Source organism: Lycorma delicatula, chromosome 9, assembly GCF_047948215.1.
Source record: "Lycorma delicatula isolate Av1 chromosome 9, ASM4794821v1, whole genome shotgun sequence".
Lineage (NCBI taxonomy): Eukaryota > Metazoa > Arthropoda > Insecta > Hemiptera > Fulgoridae > Lycorma > Lycorma delicatula.
In genome coordinates this window covers 89,309,152-89,332,656 of record NC_134463.1, presented here as the reverse complement: position 1 = coordinate 89,332,656, position 23,505 = coordinate 89,309,152, and the positions used below count along the sequence as shown (strand labels likewise).

At 32.1% G+C, this 23,505-nt stretch overlaps 1 protein-coding gene across 3 annotated transcripts in view; it reads right to left on the bottom strand.

The window, feature by feature from the left end:
• rdx (BTB/POZ and MATH domain-containing protein rdx) overlaps positions 1-23,505 on the bottom strand; it is a 524,123-nt gene that overhangs the window by 33,726 nt on the left and 466,892 nt on the right. For all 3 annotated transcript variants that reach the window (XM_075374842.1, XM_075374840.1, XM_075374841.1), the window contains one exon: positions 17,955-18,078. In XM_075374842.1, coding sequence (XP_075230957.1) covers positions 17,955-18,032 — 78 coding nt within the window. In that variant the 5' untranslated portion in view covers positions 18,033-18,078. The remainder of the gene's footprint in view (positions 1-17,954; positions 18,079-23,505) is intronic.

The window sequence follows — 23,505 nt, the reverse complement described above, 5'->3', positions numbered from 1 at the left end:
TTATTAGATTGCTAATCGTCGGTTTTTTTTCTCTCGCCATAATATCTAAAACTTCATCAGGATTAACAGTGATATCTCTGTACACTGACGAAGAAACTACCGAACTGAACCTTCCATCCCCGACTTGCTGCACGGAATCGTTTTGAATCTCTTCATTGTGGAGAACGAGCGTTCATTAGTACGTACATGTTACCGGAAAGGTCGCTAAAACTTGCACGAGATAACGGATATTCTTTATTGCAGCGATCCAATAGTTAAATCATCTCCTCGCACGAAACAAGATACACCGCTTGGAGGGCAGATTCAGAATATTTATTATAGTTTTACGTCGCTGAGATTTATAGTTCATCCACTTTTCCAGAACTATTTGAACCTGAAAAAGAACTTGAAAACTTTTTGAAGATTCTTGGAACAACGTCTAGCTGCCTACGCATGTATTTGGAATGTGATAAGCAAGTGTTGAATTTCTGGCTTGCGGGAATCCCCAGTAATAAATTATTTTTATCAGTATTGCGTCAGAGTGAGCGCGGCGCTCACATGTCGGGTAATGGCGATTCAGACGATATTAACATATATAGGAGGAAATTCACGACTAGTGAGATGATTATGTACAGATTTAACTCAAATTTTGCGAAAATGACTTTTGATATGTGGTAATTTACGAAAATGTAAAATGCTAAAAGTGAATTTTTTAACCCAATTTACCAGATTAACCTCTGAATGATAGTCTAATAATTGTCGGACGATGGGGGCTGCAGCCCCCGTGGTCCGACAATTTCGGCAAGGGCTATAGCCCCCTTATCCCCAGCCCGCTACGCGCGCGTGTACTAAACCTATTTTTTACACCCGTGTGAAACGAGTGCAACCAAAAAAAAAAAAAGGCACGACTTAATAGTAATCTGGTAACCAATTTTTCTGTCCCCTCTTTTTTGCAACATACGTAAATAGGTTCGTACAAATTTGTATTTGGACCAATGCAACTGTTCTTTGTCTCAATCTGTGGAACATGACATGTTACTGATTATTCTTAACATTTAACTATAAATTATACAGAACGTATGTATCATCGATGCATATTATAGCAAGCAAAAGAAAGATGTAACGGTTGTATGATAACAAAATAGCTACAGATAATTTTATCTGAATTATCTTTTGTTATAAGAAATGATACACCGGGTGTTCCGAGAATTACCTCAACAACTTTGATATTCACAAAATAATTTATTTATTAAAGTACAAAAAGCGTTATATGAATTTAGAAACTGTGAAAGTTTTTTTACCTGTAATCAAAGACATTCAATGCACCAATAGTAACTCGCAAAATATCCAACTGGTAATAAATTTCATGCCGTGTTCGTTGTAATTCATCCACTTCTATGAGTTCGAATGCGTCAACAATCCTCTCCTTAAGGTTATCGATATTCAGTACACGAGTTTTGTATACATTATCCTGGTTGAAACCAGACAGGAAAAAAATCACATGAAGTTATACCATGCGATCGGTCTACACGTCCAATCCAGCGATTTGGGAATGTGTCGAAGAAATCACGTACTAATAAACCGCAATGTGGCGGCGCTCCATCTTATTGGAATATGATTTTTGGTTGTAATTCTTCAAGCTGAGTGTAAACAAACCCATCTAACAAGTCCAGATAATATTTCCGTTAACTACCGTTTCCGAAAAGAAAAAAGGTCCACGATCGTGAAGCAGTCCTTCACAAACATTAATGTTTGGGCTCGAGTGTTATGTGGGTTCTCTAATCCCAATATTCGAACGTTCCGAGTGTTCCACTTTCACAGGTATGCGGTAACGTTTGCGATCACATTGCTATCTAGTATTTGTCGAGAGAAACTTTATGAGTTACTTGTTAGAAAGAGCCCAACCATTCATTAATAGGGCTTACTTTTTTCTAATAAAACATCAAAGTTGTTCAGAAAATTTTCGGACAACCGTATTATCATTGTACCTTCTCGGCCATTTTTTTGAAATCGTACACTGTTGTTGAAACGGTTCGAATATTTCATCATATATGTGACAAAGTGAAAATAAAATACTGTCGCGTATTCGCGGCTCGATCAGGAAACAATAATAATATTAAATGCCAATAACAAACAAATAATCATACATGTCAATAATAATACACACAATTATATACAAAACAGAATTTAAACGACTCGTCAGGATTTAATCACAAGTAGATAAATAGAAGAATTCAAGAAGAGCAAAATTGTCCCATTGACAAAAGATATTATCATTTGTGTCTTAACACTTTTAACCAGTACTCTTCTATTAACAACAATAGTACAATAGACAAGACAAGTATAGAGTTCTTTCACTGCAAATACCTTTACTGTTCACAAATAAAACTAACAGTTTATGAATGAACTTTATTACACCTCTTTCACTTAGTCTTATACTCGCCCAGCCTTTTCTTGTTTTCGTGTACTCTTGTGACACAACTTAGTTGCATCGAACCTTATTCTTTTTCCTGTTTAGCCTCCGGTAACTACCGTTTAGATAATTCTTCAGAGGATGAATGAGGATGATATGTATGAGTGTAAATGAAGTGTAATCTTGTACATTCTCAGTTCCACCGTTCCTGAGATGTGTGGTTAATTGAAACCCAACCACCAAAGAACACCGATATCCACGATCTAGTATTCAAATCCGTGTAAAAATAACTGGCTTTACTAGGACTTGAACGCTGTAACTCTCGACTTCCAAATCAGCTGATTTGGGAAGACGCGTTAACCACTAAGACCAACCCGGTGGGTTAGTTGCATCGAACCTGCACTCGAAATTCGCTCCCACCCTGACCTCGCAGAATACACATCTCGCGGAACTGATTTCAACTGGTCTTCCCTACAGTATTTATAGTCCTATCTTCTTTAGCTGCAGGACCAGACCCCAGTTGAGCGTGAAAACGATCGACCGAGTACTTTAATTCCCATTCATTCCTAGCCTTGGTTCGGTAATTCTTCTCACAGAACGGCCAAGTGTTTAGTGAGGCAGTGGGCAATATTACAAAAGATTATTGTTAAACGGACCTGTTACCTTTACTAAAAGGGTTCCTTTTATCCCCTTTCTGGATTCCTACCATTATTATATTTTCTACTACTTTATTCTTAATTGGTAATAATAATCAGTTACTCAGGTCCGTTATACCGGTCTTACAGAACATTATATATTGATAAAAATGTAAAGCAATTACGAATATGAAGGTACCTCCACCAAGAGCTAAATAAATCACAGTTTACTTAACAGATAAGTTTAATGTAAGAAAAAATTTGGCGTTAAAATTACCAAGAAATAACTCATCCTTAAAATATAAAACGTAAAAGAAAATTCCCTATCATGTATTTCTTAATATTTTTGGTATAGAATTTTGTGGAATATTTTCGAATGCTATAATTTTGCAATATACAGTTTTTTTGTGTACATGCTTTGTGTTAGACAACAGATCGATTTCATTTTGCTGGCTCAATTTCTTAGGGCTGAATTTTCTTTACCGTTTTACTTTTTCATACCTAATATTTTATTTTAAAAATGGGCATTATTAATATATTGTCATGTATTACGGTTTTTTCAAAATATATCAATATATCGTTTTATTAACCTTTTTGATTATTAATTCAATTTAAACTTTTGTTTGTAAGTCTACGCAAAATTAAAACAAAGTACAAACAACTAACCAAATTACAATTTTAGAGCCGACTTCAAGAATTGAAATTCAAAGAATAATTTGTAAAAATATATTTTCAAACTTTTACCCATTCCGAGACAAATAGAAATAAATTCAAGTTAGGTTAGTAAAGTATGGGGTGGACCTAGAAAAAAGCAAACAAAAAACTACCTTCCGTTTGAAAAAATCTGATTAAAACTATCATTTTTATAAAAAAAAAATATGGAAAACAATACAGAAAACAACATTGACTAGTATTTAATGTGAGTTGAGGCTCTCTGTAATGACAGGAATAAATATTATCTTTTTACTCGTACTTTCAAAATAACTTTCTTGAGTACTGCACTAAAATATCCTTTCTCAATAATATATAATTGTAAGCGAAATGAAGACGCCAAAAAACGAAATATATCATCTCTTAAATCGAATATGAGACTTTTACGATCTTTTTACTTTTAAGGACAGATTGCGTTTGTATTTTATTTGTATAAGATTTTATAAACTAAAATATTAACAAAGGAATATTATACCTTAAAAAGGAAACGTTAAATTCTAAAACTGTTATTACTTTATGATTTACTTCTAATGATTATTTTCATTAATATCTTTTCTTCTTTTAAAAGAAATATTATGTGGTAATACATATTATAACAAAACAATAAATTAATATATTTATTAGAGTTATACAATAATATACGTTTCGACCGGATATGATTATTCACAAAACCCCTATGTACAATAACATTCATACGATTAGTCTCCACCCAATCTATGTGATTTTCAACGGTCAACAAAGACAAGGATAAATTATACATTAACGAACATCGATAATAACAATAAAAAAACCCATGTGTGTGTGTTTTTTACCCTTTTTATTTTTAATTTCCTATTCAAATTATAATGAAGAATCAAGAACATTTTCAGTAGACATATGGAGAATAGTACATCTTGCGTGTACTTAATAACTTTACAACCACCATCGTACACAGGTGGTTAATAGCGGCAGAATATAATACAAAGTATACTTTTTCCAGTCGTTACACGTTTGTCCCCCTGTTTTGTTATTAAAAAGAATATTACACGTATACACTAATAATAAATTTATTAAAATTACGCTTATCTTAAAAAAACCTGGAATCTGATACCTCTACGTTTAACGTGTGCAGGTATGTCTTCAAAATTTCAATTAACGCCTTCAACAATGTTATTGATTTCTTTTGATTTTATTTATTTATATACCTTCACGCATTTTCTTTAATATTATTTCATATATTTATTATTTTTATGAATATAATATTTAATATTTGGTGACGTTACTTTGATTAAGGTTTAATTACTTTTCCGTCCAGACAAATGAAGTAATATTCATTTATAACAACTAATTGTTGTGATCTGCCGCATACGAGAGGCAGTTGAAATGTAATGCAAAGTCGCTCATAAATTCTAAGTGAAAAGAAATACTCAAATGAAACCGGTGTGGCGTAAAAACACATTTTAATAGCTTCAAAAAATTATACTTATCTTTCCATGTAGTGACAACTAACTTACAGTTAGACATCTGTCCCGATGTGAATCCGTTTTCTCATTCCGTTAATGAAGAGAGAAAACAAATCAAAGAGGTTGGACCTAAAGTCTAAGTTGGCTAAACCGAAGGGAAAAAATACCATATAAACTTAATAAACTGTTCGAAAAATATAAAAACAAATAACATAATAGGCAATGGTATATACGAGTACGAGGCTGTAAATAAAATAATGAGATTAGTCTTTTTTTGGCAGCCAAAGTGGCAACATTGTAAAGTTACTATTAAAAATATGGTTATATGAACAGCTGATTTATATTAGGTATTAATATTTTTAGTTTATTGTTGCCACGCGAGACAAACTTTTCATGAAACGAGTTCTTGTTGTGCGTTACAATAATGAGCGATACTTATGATGAGCAACGTTGTGCAATCAAGTTTTATGTTAACCTCGGTCAGAATCCTGCTGAATCTTTTTCAAAATTGAAAAGGTCGTATGGAGATGACGCTCTGTCACGAGCCCTTGTTTTTAGGTGGTTTAAAGCATTTTCAGACGCCCAGGAATCAGTTGTGGACGATCAACGCTCTGGAAGACCGTTAATGTCAAAAAGTGACAATGTTGAGCGAATCAGACAATGATTCGATGCGGTAATCGCCGATGCGGTACGATCGGTGATTAACTGTCAGAATGATTGCAGAACAATTGAATTTGAACCGTACAACAGTCCATCAAATTTTGACAAACGAATCTGACTTGAAAAAAGTTTGTGCAAAATTGGTTCCAAAAAGCCTCACTGTTGAACAGAAAAACGAGGGCGGAAGTGTGCCGCGATCTTCTAGGGTAAATTGAAACCGATCCTGATTTTCTGAAAAATGTTATTACTGGTGATGAATCTTGGATATTTGAATACGACCCAGAAACAAAACCCCCAGAGCAACAAGTGGCATACTTCAAACTCACCACGTCCCAAAAAAGCAAAAATGAGCAAAATCAAAACCATGCTAATTTGTTTCTTCGATAGTAATAGCATAGTTCATAAGGAGTTTTTGCCTACAAGACAGGCTGTAAATCAACATGTTTACAGAGAAATTCTTGAAAGACTGAGGAAAAAAGTTGCCTGCATGAGACCAGCCATCAAAGACAACTGGATGCTGCATCATGACAATGAACCTTGTCATACTGCACTCTCAATTAATGAGTTTTTGGCAAAGAAGAACATTCCTGTAGTTTCTCAACCATCTTATTCACCTGACTTGAGTCCCTGCGACCTTTTCCTGTTACCGACATTAAAAAAACACATCAAAGAACACAGTTTGGAACAATAAACATTAAAGAAAAATTTAACCGACCATTTGAAGGATAATTCGGTTTCTGAGTTCCAGAGTTCCAACACTGCTATGAATAGTGGGAAAACCGTTTGAAGCGTTGCTTGGCTTCCCAAGGGAACTATTTCGAAGGTGATAGAGTCCACATATAATTGGATTGTAAATAAAAGTTTTTCTGAACCAGTCATTACTTTATTCACAGGCCTCGTACATGAACTACGGATAAAAATTAATTAATCAAAATAAGTGGAAAAAAGGAATTTTACAATTAAATTTAAAATAGGCCAACAGACTAGAAATGTACAAATTTTCTTAATTTAAGCCATATTATCATCGAGGACGAACCGCAACGAATAAGTTATATGTGTAAAGCACACTTAAAAAAATATTAAAATAAATATACTTTTTTTACCTCAACTGAACATTAGAGATTATATCAGCTATTATATCACACACAAATGAAACCGATACGGATGGTAAAGAAGAGTATTAAAAACTCGATACATATATAGTTTTCTAAATATGTTGAAAACTATAAAAACCTACACAAAAATAGTATATAATCAGAATTAAATCATATGTTAAGAAATAAATCTACGATTTAAATTTACAATAAAAAAAAGAAAATTTGAAAAAAATATTAATTAACGGATAACGGGATGCAGGTAGTTTCAATTAATTCCCTACATCCGTTGCTGTCTAACCGTTAACCTGTTTTTATAACATCATTTTATGAAGAGCAATATTTTTAAAAATAGGTTCACACACATGCACTTGTACACAAAATATTACACAAGAAACTAATTCTTTGCGAAAAACCATCACGACAAATTATTTTATTATATAACCAAATAGAAAGAGAAATCAGTTTTAAATACACTTAAGGAAGAAAATTATCTTTAAAAAAAAATCCATGTTTAGTATAATATTACCAATTTATGAGGCAAAAACTGCTTCAATCATAATTAACGATAAAGTAATTATTGAACGAACCCGTTACCCACATAATGGGCTGGATATATATATATATATATATATATATATATATATAAAAAGAATAGGGCCGGATAAAATTATAAGCACGCCTACCTGTACATTGCAAATCCAATAAACGTTAAACCTATATAACCTTAATACGTTACATACGCACCGATTGTGCGTGCGCGTTACACTTAAATTAATATAAGTTAACTAAACTATTGGAAGTAACCTATAAGAGAGTACGGAGTGAACGACCCCGTAATAGAACGACGGCGATGCTGTCGACGTCCCTCTGCCAGGAATAGCCGCCGTCGCCGTTAATACAGACAACACACATATACAAACGCACACATACAAATGTAAATGTGTATTATATATATATATATATATATATATATATATATATATATATATATAATACACATCACATCACAATATCACAGACGTACACAGAAACACCATAGTCAGGGAGGGCAACCGGGCAAGCAATCACGGGAGGCTGGCAGATGAGGACAACATTAAAGAGCAACGACCCCACACCTGCTGGCACGTGTTACCCGGTGCACAAACTGTATACCACACAAAAAAACACCATGTACACATATACAAATATATATATATAAAATATACGTCACCATAGTATGCTCTCTTATCAAAAAAAAGTAGACGGTCGTTGACCTTAAATGAGGTGGAATAAAGTAAATAATTATTTACATACGTTTAAAAAAAAATTATATATATATGAATAATACCCTGTGAAAAAACCAAAAAAGTAGAGGGTAAAATCATTTTAAATTTTAGGGTTATTTATTAAAAATAGATATTTACAAATTAAAAGGTTTAGTTCACCGTTTGAGTAATATTGTACAAATGAATATGATTAATAAACGTAAAATAATTCTCGAAAAACAAAACGGCAAGAAAAAAATAAATGAAAAAATTAAAAAAAAAGTAATGACAGTTATTTTACGTATTTTTAATTTAGTACAAAAAACAAAAATGGATTTACAGAGCGATTTTGTAGTCCCGACTACAATAATATACAACCTAATTTTGGCCAGTGTATGAGGTATAAACTACAAAATGGCTTTTATCCTTCCACTTGGACTGCTCATATCAGAGTCGGCTTATTTAAATACAGGTAATTTTTAGGTATTATTATGTAAGTAAATTTTGTTTTTTTTCTCAATTTACACAATCATTACTAATGATTACTCAAAAAGATTGTTTCAATATCGTAATGCCCAATTAAATTATATATTTTTATTTCTATTAAGTGTTACAATCACCCACATTTTATTCAGATCGTTGTTACACACTACAATATTTTTAGTATAAAAATATGATGTGGACACGACATGATTTACTTGCACGCCTATTAAATTATATAGACTTTTTATATACTCGTATTTATATCTTTTATTACATTTTTTTTTTTCATATTTCTTTTGTTATTATTGAACTATTATTTATTGTATTTTTTTTTTTTTTTAATGAGGTTAATAATTATTAAATCAATATATTTAAATTATAAAACAAAAAGTAAAAAAAAAAATGAAATGAAGTCGGATTCGAACCGTGTGCCTTTCCCTTATAAGATTCAAATACTTCGTTAATTAAATTTTTTTAATTCATAAATTAACAAAATGAATCGTGTAAATGACCGAGCGATGTTGGCTAAATCAGTACGCAATCGTAGAGTAATGGAGTAGAAAACAATGGTATCGGAACTACGGGGATAAGAGATTTCTTCAAATGCTTGATGTAACAAAACGGGTATAACGGACCTGAGTAACGGAAAAATTACTTCTTTCTGCGTATACGAGTATTCTTCGTTACTTCTGAAAACTATTTTTCTTCAAGCAGGTTTAGATAAGGATTCCAAACCGGGTTCGCCCAATTGTTACTGAAAAATCATATTATACTGATACGGGGATGAGTATTTAATTAATTCTGATGAAAGCAAAATTGCTTAAAAAACTAAAAGAAGAAATAATTTTTATCAGGTCAATTATTTTTCCCCGTTAAAAAAGATAAGCCGAATTTCAAAGCTTGCAGGACGACTTATTAATAAATTGTAATGCAATTAAGTCAAAACATTCACAAGGAACACTTTTCTCTCCTTCCTTAAGAATTTTCCCACATTTTCTAGTTCAAAATACATTTTTCAACGAGGAAATATAAAAAAAGCATAAAACATGCTGAAAAAACATCAGAGGTACCCGGTGGTAATTCGGCTAGTACTGAAATACGGCTTTAACTGAAATATTTAATTAACTTTTAAGGATCATGGAAGTAGGCTAACTACAGTATTACGTAAACTAAGTTCTAAACTCCCTCTTCCTTTTTACAAGTAACCGTAAACATTTCACTACCCGTCCTCTCGCTTGCATTACGTAATATATCGTTCATCGAACTCCCTAGTTTTAAGGTTACTTTAAAAAAAGGTAGAAAAACGATTTAAAAAAAAATAAACTTATTATCAACCCGACGCGATTTCATAACGTAATTTATTGTTTATCAAACGACACTAATTAACAAAGACAGTAGAGGAATTTTTCAATGAGTATTTAACACATTTAAAAACATTATTTGTATTTTTTTAAATAAACAATACTACAACAATGTCTCAATTTTATTTATATTACATTCGCTTTCGGAGGAAGTTATAAATGAACCAACTTTTCCCTTTAAACTTCGCATACCAGCGGCTCTATTCCCAATGAAGAACTACACGAGTATCTAATTTTATAGCTAACTATAAACAAAAGAAGGTAGTTGGCACGCATCCGAACTTATTCTACCGGGGCATACCTACTTATTTAAATGTGAGTTATTTAGAAAGATCAATTAACCGTAATTACAAATTTTAACCGGTCCACGTCAGATACCAACGACAAATTGAATTAGAAATTACCTTGAATTATTTTAGTTTCAATTGTTTGTAGTGAAAAAACTCACAAGCATAACACGGATTCGAACTGAGAACCATCGAGAAAAAATGTCTTTTATCACATTGCCAAAATCTCCGTTCCATTGTCCACACGATAGTGAACCGACATCACAAATACAACGTTAATTAGCAATTATCTACGTAGACATCTCAAGGTAATTCTCGTACAAGGTATTTTAGACCGACCACAAAGTCTTTAAGTCCACATTTTTTTATTTCGTATATTCGCGAGTTAGTGACGCAGTTATGATCGAATGGGTTTTCTGATCTGTATGAAACATTGCATCGAGTTTATTGGCATTAGGCGGATTAAGATAGACGGAGTTTTTGCAATAAGCCGACAGAGATATTTGTTACAATTTTTCATTTCAAATTGGCGGCTGTTGTCTTTCTTACCTTTGCTGGTGAAGGGTGAAGGTGTAATATTCTGTCACCAAACTACCGCTGCCTCAAACTGAATTACGTATTCCCGCTTCATTCCTGACCAGCATGCTACACAGCATTAAACCTATGCGCGCCCAATTTTCAGTCTTTCAACGGTTACCCGTACACTTTACACTTACAAATTTCATTTTATCTTTTAACTCTAACCGTTTGTCTTCCGGGCAGTTCTAGTACTACCGAGTGCTTTTACCTTTCTTAAAAAAATATTACACGACTATTCTTATTTTACTTTTATAATTAAAACAAAATCCGAAAACATAAAGTACCTCCGGTGTTCAGAGAACAGTGCTTACGACATTCCTAATTAAAAAAAATATATTTTTGATAATTGCTAAAACTTCCAAAATCAATTACAATACATATTTTAAGTTTGAAACTATTTTAATTTTCACTTTATAAATTAATTATCTTTGTAGAATTCAGTTTTTAAATTTAATATGAAATGAACGAACTCGATTGTTCACAAACTGCTGGTTGTATACTTTTTAACAGTCCACATGAGACCTATTAACGCACTACGTTTGTTCAATATACGAGGTGCGACAATAAAGTAATGAGACTGATTTTTCTTTGCAAGATGTGGCAACCCTGCAGCTTGGGTAGGCACACCATCTTTGACCTTGGTCTAGTAGTCCTAGCTACTTCTAGTCCAAGCGGCACGTTGATGCAACTGCTCAGTCGTGAGTTGTGCTGTAATAAGTGAACACGTGTTTGTGTCTCTCGTCACAGAAATGAAACCGCAAAATATTGCGCAACGGTATGCCATTTCTTTCTGCGTTAAATCGGGTGAAAACGCGACAACTTACGGTAAGCTTCAGAAGGCTTTTGGAGAGGACGTTATGTCAAGAGCTCAAGTTTTTCGGTGGCATAAAATTTTAGTGAAGGCAAAACGAATGTTGAAGATGAAGACCGCAGTGGACGACCATCAACCTCACGGTCAGATGTCAGACTTGACCAGGGTGCGTGAAATCGTACGATCTGATCGAAGATTATCCGTGAAAATGATTGCAGAAGAACTCAACATCAATTGAGAAACGGTTCGTCTAATATTAACTGAAGATCTTGGTATGAGAAAGATTTGTGCAAAAATGGTCCCCGAAAATCTCACACAACAGCGAGAAACACGGAAAATGTGGCAGGCGATCTGTTAGAGCAAACTGAAATCAATCCAGATTTGTTGAGCCGTGTTATCACTGGTGATGAAGGTTGGTTTTTTCAATACGATCCAGAGACAAAACGCCAAAGTTCGCAATGCTCAAAGGGATCACCCAGACCAAAAAAAGCTCGCATGTCAAAGTCAAAAGTGAAATGCATGCTTCTTCGATTCCAAGGAAATTATTCATAAAGAGTGGGTGCCTCCTGGACAAACAGTTAACCAATATTTCAACAAAGAAATTTTAGAAAGACTTCGTAAACGAGTTCTTCGTGTCCGTGCCGACATTGCTGATAATTGGATTCTGCATCACGATAATGTGCCATCCCATACTGCTCTGTCAGTACAGCAATTTTTAACCTCAAAACAAATTTCAGTACTACCACAGCCACCTTTATTCACCAGATATCGCTTCGTGCGACTTTTTTCTATTTCCAAGAGTTAAAATGGCGGTCAAGGGACACCATTTTCAAACAACACAAGATGTCCAAAAAGCTGTAACGAGGGTCTTGGAGGATATTACAGAAGATGAGTTCCAGAAATGTTACCATCAATGGCAGAAGCGCTGGAATAAGTGTGTGCAATCAGAGGAGAACTACTTTGAAGGAGACAACATTAATCATGACTAAAACGTTAAGTAACATTTTTTTCACATCAGTCTCATTACTTTATTGTAGCACCTAGTATACTCAAATTTATTTGTAAAAAAAAAAATTATTAATGATAATCAGAAAGTGTTTCTCTTCATATCATGAAATTACGTACGAACAGGACAAGATCAATAAACAAACATTTAAAAGTTGATTTTATTTTAAATAATTATAAATAAAAACGACTAAGAGTTTATATTAAGAACAAAATTCTTATTATTACTATTAATACTGTAGAACACTCTAAAAGAAGGAAAGAAAAAAAAGGAAAAGAGAACAAGCACGCAACTAAAGATGTAACAGTAAGTTATTTTGGTTACAAATTTAAATAGGACTCTCCCCCTCTACCATAAACACCGCCCCACCAACGGCATCACTACCTCCCATCTCCTCCCAAGATTTCTTTTATTTAATATTAAATTAAAATATCTTACGACGAATATATAACAAAAAATTCCGGAAACGTAACTCGTTAAATGCCAACATTATTATTCTAATTCGAAATAATTTCATGATATTTAACTTTTCAGTTATATTAAAAAAAATTCGTGAATTTTACAGTTTCATTCAAACATGTTACAAAGAAATCTGTCATTTTTATTTCATAATAAATTTTATTCAGCCATATGAACGTATTAAAAAACGTAATTAATTACTACTTAATTTTTCATTTCATTACACTAAATGGCTTCCGAATAATCTTAATACCTTATTACTTTCTTAGAAACCTTGATTGTTAATACAAGTAATTTTTTTTTTAATAAAACGCTAAAGAAAAGAAATTAACTTGTAAAATGTAAAAGTTGAGATTTTTGTAATTTTTAATTACTTTTACCAGCATCAGCAGATAAAATGTAAATGATAAATATATATCATTATCAAGAACAGTCGGGCGACACTTCTTTAAACCAGTTTTATTTATTTCTGGTCAGAGAATTTGATAAAAGTGTGCTAGGTATTTCTTTCTGAACATAAATATATGAATAAATATAAATATATATAAACTTAAAACTATCGCTGTAAATTATCAACAAGTAATAACACTTAAAATTCAATATTTTTATTTAAAACGGTTATCTAACACTAGTTACACAAAATCTATGTTCCAGTAAATAAATTCCTGTTTACAGTATAACTAGCAGACCTGCCAATGCTTCGCTACTGCTAGATTTAAGTATATATAAATATATATATATATATTAAATGAACGCAGTTGAAAGTTTGATAAAACATTAAAAAACTGAACGTTACAAGAACTTCATAAAATTTTATATAAGTCAAAATGTAAATAAATCCAATTGGAAAAACAACCACTCTAGACACAGTAGTCGGTTCAAAATACCCCTAACTTTCTTTCTAGTGGTCAGGTCGAGGATTTCAATAGCTTTAAAACTTCTCCAGACAACGCGGACCATTTTGTAAAATACCACGCGTAAATCGGTCCAGTAGTTTTTTAGTCTATAGCGGGCACACATTAAAACAATGCCTTTTATATGGAAGAAGAAAGTCTGTTTGCAAATTTGTTTATTTCGTAACTATCTCGACACCGACGCCACCTAGCGGGTATAGTTTTTGCAAACATTTTTCTTTTCACGTAACTAATATACACATATATTCTGAATATGAGCCGAATCGGTCCATAAATACAATTTTTCGACCCCAGCGCCACCTAGCTGGTCCAAACTAATTCAGAAATCTTCGCGATGAAACCAAAGTTTCATTGCTATGGGATGAACGATATAAAAACGCATACGGGACAAACAAACATTCATTTTTATATGTAAAGAAGATGTAGGTTATACAATAAAATAATAAAAATAATGAAAGGAAGGAGGAGGTACAAAACTGATTTTAAAATAGAAAACAAAAAAAATTACACGAAGTGGGAAGAATACAGATAACGCAATACGAATAAGGGAATAAAATAAAACAACATAATATATATTATTACTGCTGTTCGTGGTGGTTAAGAGTTAACAAGTTACGTGTAACGTTAAGCAATTATTAATACACAACGGCGATATATAAATAAGTAAATAAATAAAGACAGAGTCAATGGCAACCTTGTGTAGAAGGTCAGGGGCTCTGATAGCGAATCGCACTCAACCACATAGGACGACAACAATTAATGTCGTATAATTTGTTACACGTTGCGCAAGATAAAAATTATTTCTAAACGGAAAAATGGAGTTCGTAAATTTTTAAAACAGAAAAATATCTGCGAACGTATTCAAAACTTTTAAGATAATTATCTTAAAATAGATTATAATCGATATATTTTTTCTAAATTCTATACAATTTATACATACACGTGGAGAAAAAATAACTCAATTTTTAGAACGGCTTTTGCAAAATAATATTTTATTTTGAACAGCTATAAATAAAGATTGAATACAACTGAACCGATAACGCAGTAAGCATCCACTAAATTTATATTTTTTTTATTTTCTTTAAAATTAAATTACCCACAAACGTCAAACCAAACAGTAAATGTTTTTGTTAAAATCAACTATTTTATAAATATAAGCTCAAATAATTTTCATTAACGTCTTCTGAATACTGTGATTTAATGTCTTTAAGAATTTGTATATTGCATCTTGTATTTATATCTGCTTCTATTTTTTATTTCATAAACAATTTATTTCATAAAGATTTTACAGTAATGTTCCTTGATCCATCAATCCAAATGTTTGAGGGAGACAGTCCTTTTATTTAACCAACAGAATAACATGCCAATCTGTTTTTGAAATGATCTGTATAATGTATAATATTATTTATCGATCGGTTTTCCGAAGAAAAAAAATTAAAAGAATAACAGTCTCGAACGCGATCAGAGATGCCGGAGACAAGCTTGATACCAGTACAACAAAGACTTTTTAATCGATATAAGTAAATCGATGACAAACATGGACTGATAGAGCTATTTTTGAATATCAGCTTGTTCAATATACTCTCTTCAATTAGCTACAACCGAATACTGTTTTCCGTACAGGAGATTCTCAGTTCGAGGCTCAGCCAGATTAAAAATACTTTAAAACGTACGTTGACGAATCCCAATTAACCATATAATGGTCTACAATCCACACGTACCTAGAATGGAGCCGGCTGAAACCCGAATCACGAAAACCTACACAAAATATTTGGAGGAAATCTCCGGAATCCCACATGAATCAACTCTAAATTGATCGCAAGGGGTTTAACGTAAAATGTTTTACATTAATAATCTTGCGCGTAACATTTCATAACGAACGGAAAAGATGTTCAAGAAATTATAATATGTAAGCGACCGGAAGGTGTAAAGATATACATACATAGCCCGTTTGGCTCTTATTTTTATTGGACTTTGTTACGGTCATCAGTGTACGGGGTATGTTACAAAAAATTGGAGAATAACTGTAAAGGTAAATTAAATTAAAACAATCGAGCTTATTATTTTTTAATTTTATTCACGCAACTACTACAGCGCCTGGTTATCGGTAATGATAAACCATAACTAGACCGATGGATTCGGTATCTTTAAAAATTATCTTTCAGTGAGGATCGGGCTGAACAATTTATAGTTCGATCAGTTAATCTACACACCGCACAATTCTGAGTACGGCGAAGGGATTTCTTTAAGTCGTACCTGTTTACGGATGGTCTTAATAATATACGGGGAAATCGATTTTTTACACCATTTATTAGACCGGGTGGCGCAAAACTGTTTTTTTTTATTTTTATAATTGGTCCTATCCTACGTAAACATACCTCCAAAGAATCAAGGACGAGATGAGCTCCTTCAGGATCTCCAGGATGTTCCGGTGGGTTTTGGACTAAACAGATATAATCGTGTTAAATACGCAGGGAAGTAAGAGTTAGCTCCTAGGTATTTGTGCGATTTGGTGAAGGTAGAACCTATTATACAGATAGACTTGTTCGGGAATTCTTGCCAGAGTAGAGGAGCGTATCCTAATCGGAGGGATTCCCTATCCGATGGTTGTTCATAAAGTCCGATCTGAGGTGCTTATTAGATAAAGCCTGAATTTTTCCATCGCGCGCTCTCTCTCTCATTTATAAGCATATATTCTAACACATATAACACTGAGGAGTAAAAATAAAATAAGCGAGTAATTTTCACGAGTTAAATTAACAAATAAAAATCGTGAAACGATTTTTAATAGAATTATGAATTTATCGAAAATAATGGGAAAAAAATTGAGCAAAACCTATATAAACCCAAAAATCCTGTTTAAACGATTTAGTAAAAAAAAATGCATAGATATTTTAAACTCAAAACAGTTGGCGTTTGAAAGAATTTTCTAGTAATTTGATCTAGTATTACATTACGGACGATATTTTCTAATAGCTATTTCAATACGGAAAAATTGACATTATAACGTAACAAACAAGTTACATTAATTTCTTCTGGAAAAAAAAAGATGCAAGTGTAAACTTAATTCATTAATCATCACTTCCATAAAAAAAATTACGAATTCGGCAAAATTATTGTTAATTCCAAACAGCTACGTAAATTAATGTAAATTATTATTTTTTTTATTAGTAAAATTTTTTTACCCTCGATCCTGCTATAAATTGGCACGTGGTGTTAAACATTAATTATCCTTTAAACAGGTCACATTATCTAATTATTTATAATTTATTCTTCTAACGGAGACATGTGAATAGAATTTACTTTCGTAGAATAATTAGATAATTAACTAAAATAAACAACCTAAATCATTATACCATTGAAGAAATCACACTACACATCTGAAATAAATAATCGGTTATTTTTTTCTTTTGTTAAACCACCTATTCGATCATGGAAGCTTATGTTATTTCTTCTTATTTAATCGCTTTGTTATAAAGTACTTCTTCTTAACTGTTTCGTTTACATTAAGAACATATTATTGTCTTATTAGTTAAAAATTATACCATTAAAATTTAATGACCGTTCAACCTAAATCATTGTATAATGTGTTTAAAATTACATATTTATAGTAAAACAATGATCAAACCAAATAATACAACTAATTATGTGAATATTTGTATATATTTATCGATGATCCGGCACCTCTATGGGGCGATGAATCTATCAATACGTAGAGAGAAGCGTTTCGTACATCGCCATTGAAAAAACGAAACAAATTAAGTAAATTACATTCTACAATATCCAGATAACTTTCATTAAATTCAACTAACAATCGTTTAAATTAATAATAAATATTTATCAGTATTACTAAATTATTACTGTTATTATTACCTGCGTGTAACACCAGTTCTCGGCCACAGGTGTATTGACCTCAGGTGGCGGCGGACTGGGTACACGGGAGACGGCCATGCTGGTCACCCGGCCAGTCTGGGAGCACTCGCTCACAACCGGCAACCTGAGAACAAAGTAAATAAAACAAATAAACGTAAAAAACTACACAAAAAACACTTCAGGTAAATAAATAAGCGAGTTTACTGTAAGCTCATTAAAAAGTAAAAATGGATATAAAAATTTGAACGTACCTAAAACAAATATATATACGATTTTAATATTACTTAACGGTTGCTAGAAGAAATTAATTTTACACTGAAAATGAATTATTATTATTAGAAAAAACATTAATTATTCTCAATTGGGTGAAAAGGTTGTAACAGAAGTTTTTCAAACCTTTTTTTAACATCACTACTAATGCTGTTCAAAAATGTCAGTAAACTTTACACCAATTAGTCCTTTATTAAAGTTCTCCAATAAACGTCCTCACTATAATGCACCTATTTTGAAAACAAGTAATTGTGAAAAAAAATATTTCCTCAAAAGAAAACAACAGAAAAGAATACTCCAGTATAGTTTATTTAATTTCTGAAACAGTTCGTCGATGGGAAATAAAAGGGTTCATTTTTATACAAAAACAAAATTTATCATGTCCCAGAAGTCCCTGTGCCTCTTTAAACATATACATACTGGTGGATAAGTTAATGTGAACGGCGATTCTTCTTTGTAAATGTTAGAAATACGGTTAATATCTCGACTTCAAAAATAGCGTATCACGGAGCTTGTCTGGATACAGGGAAACGGGGTTCCAGCTCATTATGCTTTTCTAGTGCACGATTTCCTAGAGGAAAAATTTCCAAGCCGCGGAATCGGTCGTGATTCAATGCAATGCAATGTGAACACCATGAAGCCCCTCCCCCCCGGCCATACCATAATCGAAAAAGGTGGTAAATTAATCTACGGGGTTGTGGGGATTAATTTAAGTCTATGTACCTCAATATCGATATGTAACAAATGAAGAATTACGTAACAATGGGAGGAAGCCTTTCGAACCAAAACTCTGGAGATGCATAGCTCTTGTGCGTTGAGCACCATGGTCCACACAAAGATCCACTGGATACACAATTCCAAAGCAAAAAATTTGTATTCACCCCGCACGTATGTTTATCTAAGGATAACAGGACTTCTCGGACATACTGTAGAATAAACGTCAAGATAAGAAGATATTAATTAAAACAAGAAATTGTTCACAGATCTTTCAGCGGTAGGGAAATAATTAAAAATAGGTAATCAATCGAAAAATCGGCTCAAATTTTCGTCAACGTTATAAATCGTTTAGAGGCCTTAACCATGACTGGTTAATCAGTAGTCTGATAAAAATGGTCCTAGAGTAAATTCTCAACAAAGGTTTAGGATTTCCTTTGTTATCAATAACTTCATCCAACAGAAAAAAATATCCTCTTCAATAAGAAACAGGTTAAAGTTTTCAGTTAATTTTTGAAAAAGCAAATTCAAAAATGAAGTTTTGTAAAAAATGGTGGTATAGAAACAAACGAAAACATCAATACGCATCAGTTAGGGTCCCTACAAATGGTAATCACTAGATTAAGATGTATGAAAAAGCCATCTAATACATTTTAATAATTTTAATAATAATAATTATATATAATACAAGAAAAGATGTAATGCGAGCAAATCTAACTGAAATTACAGAAAATATTAAATGACTTCCCTCCCTCAAAAAAAACCCAAAAAATAAAAATACAATAAATTCAAGCAAAGAAAAAAAACACATTTTAAACTATTTTATTGTTGATATAGGCTATTTAATCACCCAAAATAACGACTGTCGTTATTTGAAAGTTTGCATCTCCAGCCCAAAACGCTACAAAATGAATTGTATACAAAAAGAAATCGATTCATGAATAAATAAAATACAACTGACTAACGTACTAAAAATAAAGGTATGTCTTTTCTCGAATAAGGAAGAAGCGTTTACTATAAACTGTAACTGAAGCAACTTTTAATAAATTTTATAAAATAAACCACGTAAAAGATTTACGTATCTCAGGTTACACTTACAAACAGATTTAAGAATTACAAAATGGGAATCCAAGAACAACTATCATTGAGAAGACAGTCGTATACGTCAAGTCGAACAGATAAATTATAATAAAACCTCTAATACAAATAATTACGTTAAACAATTTATTTTTAAACCTTACGACATTCAAACATTACAAGTATATACGTATTAAAATAATAGGGGAGAAAAATTAAATAAACACAATGTTAAGGTGATAAAACGGTATAAAATAATAGTAGTAAAATTAATTGACAGATAAAGATGAAACGCGATAAAGATGATAGGGCGGAGGGAATTTATTTTTTCCCCGTCAGGAGAAATGGTGGAGCGGTATGGTGTGGTGAGGAAGAGTGGAACCGCCTTGCCCTTGAGTAGAGGGGGATCGACCTTGGCCCCACCTCACCTCCCACTCAATAGACGTTGTACTGCGGGATCAGCTGTTCAATGTCAACGACTCTGTGCTGACTGCAAGATATGAGAGTATATATTCTGCTCGCCGACAAGTTGAAAAGCGCGATAATAGAAGCTCATCGAATGTAAAGCAGTAACATATCCCTGCTGAGTAATATCTGCTGTCGACATTCGGTAAAAAAAAAATTTACACTAGCGTACATCTTAAAGCTGTTTTCATACCATTTAAAAGAGAGTTAATATGACCGAACAGACTTGATAGCAATGATAATCAAGCGACCGCCAATTGAATAACACTGTACTTCCTGTAGGACAATGCCGACACAATGTTTCGAACGACGTAATTGTTGCACGACAGTAAGCATAATTTCAGAACGTATACATCAATACTTAAAACAAGCAATAAAAAAAAAGCCGTATAAATTTTACAAACCAGAAATGGGTCACGATAAATAAAATTCGAAATAAATTACAAGTCGTTTTTTAAAAATGTTTCGCGATAACTTAATATGTATGTAACTTCTGGTTAGTGTAGGAATATTGGAAAATGGACCTTTTCAAATTTAAACGTAAATTAAATTAAACACCTAGCAGATGTAATTTTAATTCTGATTAATTGTGGAACTAACAGTTTTTCATATTATTTTCTGTACAACCGTTATGGTAATTTACTACATATAAAACAAGAATTTTGGGTAATGACTCCTAAAAATGGTGTATAAATTACAACCGCAATCGACAACATTTTACCAAAATACAAAAACAATTCCTAGCATAAACATTTTATAAACAATTAATTTCTTGCGCACACTCATTCCGATAAAGGGTCAGAAGCTACGATTAAGTTTCTGCATCTTTTTCGAACTTTAAAGCATTCCTACAGTCTTATCTCTTATTAAGTATTTTTTATCTCTTTGGAGGCAACATACATACAGATACCATTCTAGACCACCACCTCAGGTATTTCAAAATTGATTTCAGCTTGATTTTCTATTCACTTAATATCCCTAATATATCTCTATCATGTAATTCTTCTCCTCCTATCTATTTTAGGACAGTATCTATTTCAAGACAAGCGCGAAAAAAGCAAAATGTTATCGTCTTTCAATCGGGAAATAACGTTAAAAAGTATCTCAACCGACAGACAGACATCAAAACTAAAAATAAAATCTATATACATTTTAAAGGACACAAATGTTACGAATAATTTACGATTGTACAAGTAACTGTCATTTCCTTTTTGAATAAGTTAGATATGATACAAATAAATATAATCCTTTTATGTACAATTAAAATGAATTTACTGATGATAAATTCATTTTAATTAATTGTACATAAAAGGATTATATTTATTTGTATCATATCTAACTTATTCAACAACTTTTATCAAAGAAATAGATAAATTACAGGGGCGGGGGGGAAATCGATAAAGGATTTTTTTCGCTTTGGCAATATTTTACAAATAATATTTAGATAATATTTTAAAATTGGATATTACATACCAAATTTTATGAGGGTCAGTTCCTTTCCACAGTCTACAACATTACAAAAACAGATTCCGTATTAGTGGGACAACAAATGTAGTAATATAAGATTAACAACAAACTTTGTTAGTACACCGACAAACAAGATTTATCAGGAATAAGCAAAGAAAAAACAAATTGAAATGTCATTATCATTACGTGTAACAATAGTCGTAATCAAACAGGAAATAATAATATTAAAATAATCTTCACCGACGAAAAATATAAGGGTAATAATTATCGTACTTTATCAAGCGAGATACATTAAACATTAAAATCTACATACAGAATATACATTAATATAGTAATAATAAAACAGAATTATTATCTACATAAATAATAAATGTATTTATCTGTTTAATTATCTTACTTAATATGTAAAAAAAGGAGATATATACATATACGGTGAAACTAGTGCTGTAATTGTCTAATAAGAGAGAAAAAGGTCACGATAGGGGTCATATGACATGTAGCACGTGTCGTTGCCACAACTCCTACATACTCACACACGCACAAGCGCACTTAAGAAATAGAAATATACTTCCGTTATAGAGTAATCACAAAAACCGAACGGTCTTCCATACAAATATTTATTGTCTGATCTACGTCTATTTACACCTTCCATCGACATCGCTTTTATATATTTATTAAATTATGCATAACGACGATTCTGCACACATCTAAGTTAGGTAAGTACAGAGATAAAAAAGAGGTTTGACCTCGGGCTCTACCATGTAAATGCATAAAATAGACTTACATTTAAAATAAATTTAAATAAAACAACTCTCTGGAACTAAACGTAAACCCTGTTAACGATTGAAAAGAAACGCTGGTATGCTATGAGGAATTCGTTAACACGACTACATGAAAAGTCGGATTACTTACTCAAAACGAATTAAAAATTTAAATTAAATATATACACGATTTTCCCCTGATCGTATGATGATCGCGTAACATTTACCACATAAAACTAATAATAAAAAGGAAAAAAAAATGAAATAAATCTACGTTTTTATTCGTGATTATCAGCAATGATATTAATTTGAAATTTGAACTTTTGGAACATCGAACCAAAATTATGTACAGAAACTTCCTTAAAAAAAAACTGTTAATTGTCTTTCTTTGTAACAAAATTCTTCAGTATTTCAAATAAATAAACTAAACATTTTCATGGTCGAAGGTACAAAGAAATTAGCAAACAGCTCTAAAATGCTTACTTTCAATAACTTTGGTTTCTCTTAATTTTTAAATCGCAAAAAAAAATACACCGATTTACTTTTGCGATATTGTTCGTAGTTTCAAAGAGATACGTAAAAAGAAAAACAGTTTATAATGCTATATACCTAAGTATCCCTACTAAGTTTTAAGCCGACATTAAGGAATAAACTACTTAAATTAAGTATACTCTGAAAAAAGTAACAGATTGACGCAATTTTAACCATAATTATTAAAAGTGAATATATAAAAATGAGAATCTATAACCTCCAGTTGAGATAAAGCAAAACGATGGTCCTTTATCTGTAAGCGGGTA